Genomic DNA, 6534 nt, shown 5'->3' with positions numbered 1-6534 from the left:
GCGGGCGGCCGGGGCCGGGCGGCCGCGCAGGCGCAGACGGTGCCAGACCGGTGGCGAGAGCTGTGGCGGTAAAGGGCGGACGGCGGAAAGGGTGGTTTTTAACGATGGTTTTATTTGGCGGTTTTGGGAATAATCAAGCCTCGCTAACACACAGTTCTGGTCCCACGGGGGCTCTCTGCCCAGGTGGGCACCAAGTACCACACACCCACGCAGCGATGAGCCTCGCTGGGACTGCCAGCCCCTGCCTGCGGCCCGCACTGGGACACAGCCCGGCAGGGGGCTTGGGGGGGGATGAGGGGCACCAGGCTTTGGGCTTCTCTCTGCCACAGGCCCAGCCCACGGACTGAGGAAGGCGATTCGGAGCCTCAGAAGAAAGCAGTGGCAGGGAGGGAACGCAAGAGCTGTTACCTAGTCAAAGCGTTGCAGGCTCGAAGATGGTCTGTTTAGTTCACTCTCTAAATCGTCCAAAACGTGCGTACACGGAGAAAATGCAAGGTATTTACCTTCCTCTAAAATACACCATCATGTACATTCTAGCTTTTTCAAACTACTTCCTTTCTCTCCCTCTCCCAAAAGCTATCCCTCCGAACACCACTTCCATCCCCTGCTGCATCACAGGCTCTTCCCCAAACCTTCAATTCAGCTCCTTCCACCAACTCTCCCCTTCTTCCACCTCTCTCGTTTAGGACTTTTTCTCCCAGAAAGAAATTGCTTTCACCATCTGCAAGCAGGGCGGTCAGTAGAGCGAAGGGAGAGGGACACCGGTTTTTGCTCCCCAGGGTATGAGACCTAACTGCTCCCCACACTCACACTCTCACCCCTCCTAGGGCTCCCCAACCCTGTGGATCTGCTGGTGCCGGAGGAGCGCAGAGCTCACGGTGAAGCCCTTCCCGCAGTCAGCACAGGCATAGGGACGCTCCCCGGTGTGGATGCGCCGGTGCTGGATGAGATGTGCACTCTGCCGAAAGCTGTCCCCACAGTCAGCGCAGGCGTAGGGCCTCTCCCCTGTGTGGACCCGGTGGTGCCGGAGCAAGGCTGATCTCCACAGGAAGCTCTTCCCACACTCTGTGCACTCAAAGGGACGCTCCCCAGTGTGGAAGCGGCAGTGCTGGATGAGGTGGGAGCTCACAGTGAAGCTCTTTCCACACTCGGAGCACCCATAGGGGCGCTCACCCATGTGGAACCGTCGGTGTTGGATGAGGGCTGAACTCACGGTGAAGCTCTTCCCGCACTCGGAGCACTCGTACGGCTTCTCTCCAGTGTGGACCCGCTGGTGCTTCATGAGCTCGGAGCTCTGGCTGAAGCTCTTCCCGCACTCCGCGCACTCATAGGGTTTCTCTCCGGTGTGGACCCGCTGGTGTCGTGTCAGGGCTGAGCTCACGCTGAAGCTCTTCCCACAGTTGCTGCACTCATAGGGTTTCTCCCCAGTGTGCACTCGCTGGTGCTGGACGAGCTGCGAGTTCCCAGAGAAGCTCTTCCCACACTCGGCACACTTGTAGGGCTTCTCCCCAGTGTGAGTTACCTGGTGCCGGATCAGCTTCGAGCTCATGCTGAAGCTCTTTCCACACTCGGAGCACTCGTAGGGCCTCTCCCCTGTGTGGATTCTCTGGTGCTGGATGAGATGTGACCGCTGCCGGAAACTCTCCCCGCACTCGGCACAGGCGAAAGGTTTCTCTCCAGTGTGGATTCTTCGATGCTGGACGAGGTTGGAGCTCACCCGGAAGCTTTTCCCACAGTCCCCACATATCGTCAATCTCCCCACAGAAGGATTTCTCTGCTGGATAATATCTGGCAGCCTCCTGAAACTTTTTCCACGCAGCATCACTCGGCTTTGTCTCTTCTCCAGAGGTCTCTGAACCCTTTCTGACCTGCGTGGGAGGACTAGGTCCTGTGCAGGACTCTGGGAACTGTTGTCCTTGGAGCGTCCTGAGAGTAAACCCTCAGGCTCCACTGGCCCGGGGATGCATTGGTGGGCATTCTCCTCCTTCTTGTTCACAATCCCATCTTCAGCTGCAATAAAATGAGAATCCAGAGAGAAGTCACAGGCAGGACAGGGAACTTTGCACAGGGGAAATTGAAAGAGGCCAAATTCTAAAAATTCAGCAGATTGACTTTAAGAACAGAAAGTTCTGATATTTCCCTCCAAACCACATAGCGGATTTTTCAGAGTGTTCACAGGAACAAACCCTGGAAATAGCCCTGCATGCTTTGCCAGAACCTGAATCTACTGCAATTATTGCCATATTAGAGGGAAAAGTTTAGTGCTCAAATGGGAAAGATGGCTGCTCTTCCAGGGTATTATATCTGAGAATGTTATTAAAAGTTGAACTGGGAGTCAGAGGAGGGCCATAAAGAACTGCCTTGTTCAGCAGAACATTACTTGGGTTGCAACAGATGCAACCTCTGTGCTCTTGTGCTGCTAGTATAGCAGAGAGGGAGAAGATGCACAAAGGAGACGCTGGCCCTAAGGCATGGGACATGGAGACCACCTGGAGCCTGGCTTATGCCAATCTTAGAGCAGAAGAAAGTTAAATTATGCTTCCATTGGTGCAGAACAAATCCGTTGTGGAAGGTGGTTGGTGAGCTGAAGATCCTCCATGGCCGATTCCAGCTTATGCACTGCAGAAATCTGATAAACGTAGATGACTAAGGTAGTGCAAGTCAGTGGAAGTAATGCTAGCTGAACAGTTATGAATGGCTCCTGGGACACAGGCAATGAACAAATCCCTGCCCTCTTATTCACATAAAGTCTTACAGAAGCATAACCGATATAAATCTATGCTGCGCATACTCAAGATCAGCTGAAAGTCTTTCCAAGGCGAGGGGCTTGCATAGATTTCTAGGGTATTGACACAGAGCAGTGACTCCTTCCAGCCCACTGCTCTAATGTGGTTTGATGAGCAGCATCCTAGCAGGTTCAAAAGCACGTACCCCCAACAATACTGTGGCTTTTGCCATCAGTGGGGAAATGTAGCTCTTTGCAGGCTTACTGAGGGCTTATACGCTAAATTGGCAAGACAGGACCTGTGTGGCATGTACCCTTATACTATCAGGGAAGGATAAATGGATGTCAGAGGGATGGATGTACATGGGATGTAGAAACGGCAACATGCATCTCTGAAGAGAGGCATCACATCCAGGTTAAAGACAGCTCAATCAGGGAAATAGATTTCTAGATGATCTCTTTGTATGGACTTCCAGGGGTGAAGGATGACTTGCTGTTGACTATACGTAGACCCAAAATATGGAACAGGCTGAGGACTAAAGCTGCAAACACGCAGACCTCCAGAGCTGCCTACTTAAAGATTCAATGGCTACCTCCTGGTTCTCTGAAAACTCCTGTGAAATGAACTGGTAACTTATCAGTTGTGTGGGATTGAGGTACAAACCACAGGCACTTCCTGTGGTCTGGCAGAGTTGCGATAAGGAAGTGCATGCCTTGGAAGAGGAGAGTCACTATGGAACCGTAAGTATGCAATAAAGGAACGAGAGTCTAGAATTTCAGCCTAGACTGATGCATGTACATGTTTAATCTTCCTCTTTCTAGTCAGTATAAGGAAACATCACAGTATGATTTCACAGTGAATTCCTCATATACCTTCTGTGGCAGTTTGGTGTGGTAGTGATGCCACTTCTTCCCTCATATAGTTTCCATTAAAATCATCCCTTGAGAGGAACAGAAACTGGAACTTTGCTATTTACCATGAAGGCGTTTCCATTTGTCTGCAGCTACTCCATCCAGGCCTGGAGGAAAAGAGAAAGATGATATCCAAAGACAGGATAAGAAGAGGACATTTCTGGCAGGCCAGCATGAAGCTCTTGACCTGTATGTCAGACTTACTGAGTAGACAATGGAGCTAGTGAAGTTGTTCTATTGCTGTTGTGCCCAAAGAGATACCCTTCACCCACGCTAGCTTTGGTACTTACACAGAAATTTGGTTCTTTACACAGAACTTGAAAAGGCTTTCAAAGTACAGGAGAATCAAGTCTTCTACGGTGTTCTGTACTTTTTGGGGAAGGTCAGGAGTTTCAAGCTGCTTATTAAAATGATTACAGCCATGGCTCCAGTTTTCAACTTCTACAACCATTTTTGTTACTTCTGAGCTACTAGGTACCTTCACTGGCATCCAAGACAAGTTGTCTGTAAAGGGTCTGATCGAAATCATGATGACAGGAATTCACTGGAGGTATTTTAAGTGGAAGGAGAGTAAGTTCACAATGCTGAGGAATTAATACTGGAAGCATAAGGCTGAACTGGCAAAAATGAGTAAGCAAGAGAAGAGACAGGAAGAATGTGGTTCTTCCTCAGCCCATGCCAGTCTGGGTTGATGGTAAGACCTCTGATATGCCCAAGACTGCCTGTGCTATAGCTACAAGGCAAGCTCCAGGTAAGCAGAGTAAGCGTACATGTTGAGAGAGAACCTAAATATCACCTTAAATGTACCCTTAGATCTGTCTTTCTCAAGAGAAGCCAGCAGCAGAAGGAGTTTTGGCTGATGCTCTGGCCTGTCTCACAGCAGCGGGAGGACACAGCAATCATCTCCGGCACTGAATTCAAGAGTTCACAGAAGAGAAAGCCATGAGAACTATTAAAAATAACACACCACCATCATGAGGAAGCCTCAGGCTGCTGGATGATGGTAGACTGTGCTGGGGAGGTGTCACTGTATGATTATCTTATCCCCCTCCCTGGCAGCCACTTCTAGCCAGTCCCTGAATCCCCAAGACAGGGCTTGGAGCTACACAGACCTTTGGTCTAACCCAGCAGGGCTGTTCACATGACCTCACAACACTGCCGGACTCCTGACTGTGGTACCTCACTGGTGGGGGACTGGAAGGTGGCTGATGTGATGCCAGGGCTCGAGGGGAGATCTGGGGCCCAACATTCCAAGCAAACAAACAGAAATTGGAGCAAGAGAATTAATGGACAGATGGCCAAAGAGGGCAGACTGGGGAATTGCTGGCACAGCCTTTGGAAAGAGATGTCTTTCTTCACAAACCACTTGGAGTTCTTCAGAGGCGTCACCAATATTAGCGAAAGGGAGATCTGGAGTCCAAAGGCACTCCCAAAATACTTTTGTCCCTCACCAAAACTGATAAACTAAGCTGCCGTGGGATGAATGACCCTCAGTAAGGTGGTAAGGGAGGGGAAGGGGAGGTGGAACCACTGCTGATGATTCTGTGTCATTCAGGGTTAAAGACACAAAGGCTGACTATAAAGATAAACTGTGGCAGAGCTTTTGATACTGACCAACCAGGTGACAGGGGAATGACAGGGGACATTCACTGCAGGTAAACATAAAGAACCACAGAGGGGAACAGGCTCTATACGTTGCACTTATACCAGGACGGGCCTAGGATGTTTTTGGTATCATTCAGGAATAGCACCTTGGAGTTAGAGCAGACAGATGAAAACTGCAGCTTCTAGGCAGACAAAACAGCTAGTCACGTGTTAGGGACCATTAGGAAAAAAATAGAGAATAAAAGAGAATGTAATTCTGCCTTGCTGCTCAAACCCCACATCCTGACTGTGTGCAAGGGGTAGGACAGATTTCCGTAGAGCTGAGGAAGATACAGAGGCATGATTTGAATGATCAAAGGCACAGAACAGCTTCTATATAGGAGATGACTCAACTGCCCGTTCTGCTGGAAGAAGGTACAGCTGATAGGGGATATCACTGAGGACTGTAAAAACACAAGTGGCATGCGAGGTGGGTAGGGATCCATCCTGCACCGTCTGTTCTAAATTAAGAACTACTGACATCCAGTGATCTGCTAGAAGGCAGCTTCAGAGCAAACCAAAGGAGGCGGCAGCTCACAAAACAGCTAAATAAGCTGTGGAGCTCCTTGCTGAAAGCTAAAATGTACACAACTTCGGAAGGCAAAAAAATACACAGAGAGCTGCAAGATATTGAGACGTCACATGTCTAGTTCAGGACTTTCTGAAGTCACAGATTGCTTGGGCCTGGGAAAGCACACAGGGACACACCACCCCTTGTCTGCTCTTCTCTGCGCCTCCAATACCGGCCATTGTCAGAGACAGCAGGCAAACCTGGCAGGACCCTGGTCCGACCCAGTACGGCCACTCTTGCGCATTCCGGTGGGATTCAGGGATCCTGGAGCCGTTTTTCTCACCGACAGGTTCGCAGAGGATTCCACCGGCCCCTTACCTGCACAGGTGCCACTCAGAACGGTCTTCCCCTTCCCTTCGTAGGTGTGGAGGTGGGAGAACCATAGTTCCTCCTTCTGATCCCTGTGGGAGATCATCTCCAGCTCCGCTCCTGGGGGTCCTGCTTCGGGAAAAGAAACGGGGAGGGTCAGACGACCTGGGCTTTAACTGACGGCTACGAGCAGAGGGGCTTCAGCACTTGGGAATTAGCAGCTCCCGGCTGACCTGGGACCCCGGTTCCACCCGGGCTCCCCAGCACCCCAACGGCCCCGCTGCCCGTGAGCACCCGCACCGCCCCGGGGAAATTAACGCAGCCGCCGGGCTGGGGGGGGGGGGCTCTCCCAGCTGCGGCGGGGAGGCGGCGG

The 6534-nt window shown here is 51.1% G+C and overlaps 2 protein-coding genes across 5 annotated transcripts in view; both read right to left on the bottom strand.

Annotated features, from left to right (window-relative positions):
• The window catches only part of HMOX2 (heme oxygenase (decycling) 2), an 11376-nt gene extending 10486 nt beyond the window's left edge, over positions 1 to 890 (bottom strand). The window contains exon 1 of one of the 2 annotated variants that reach the window (XM_010578365.1): positions 819 to 890. The gene's annotated coding sequence lies outside the window, so the exon portion shown is untranslated. Of the gene's footprint in view, positions 1 to 810 lie in introns of both variants that reach the window. The other variant, XM_010578364.1, reaches the window with a different exon arrangement.
• The window catches only part of LOC104838572 (zinc finger protein 501-like), a 12579-nt gene extending 6051 nt beyond the window's left edge, over positions 1 to 6528 (bottom strand). For 2 of the 3 annotated variants that reach the window (XR_775081.1, XM_010578367.1), the window contains exons 1-2: positions 6171 to 6528; positions 819 to 2010 (exon numbers count right to left, since the gene is read on the bottom strand). Coding sequence is in view for 2 of the 3 variants with exons in the window: in XM_010578367.1 (XP_010576669.1) it covers positions 824 to 2010; positions 6171 to 6267 (1284 nt within the window). In the remaining variant the exon portion in view is untranslated. Of the gene's footprint in view, positions 1 to 810; positions 2011 to 6170 lie in introns of all 3 variants that reach the window. The other variant, XM_010578366.1, reaches the window with a different exon arrangement.
• Positions 6529 to 6534: the final 6 nt, after the last annotated feature.

Source organism: Haliaeetus leucocephalus, unplaced genomic scaffold, assembly GCF_000737465.1.
Source record: "Haliaeetus leucocephalus isolate CR32 unplaced genomic scaffold, Haliaeetus_leucocephalus-4.0 Scaffold636, whole genome shotgun sequence".
Classification (NCBI taxonomy): domain Eukaryota; kingdom Metazoa; phylum Chordata; class Aves; order Accipitriformes; family Accipitridae; genus Haliaeetus; species Haliaeetus leucocephalus.
The sequence above is the reverse complement of the archived record's forward strand: the minus strand, read 5'-3'. Positions and strand labels throughout refer to the sequence as shown.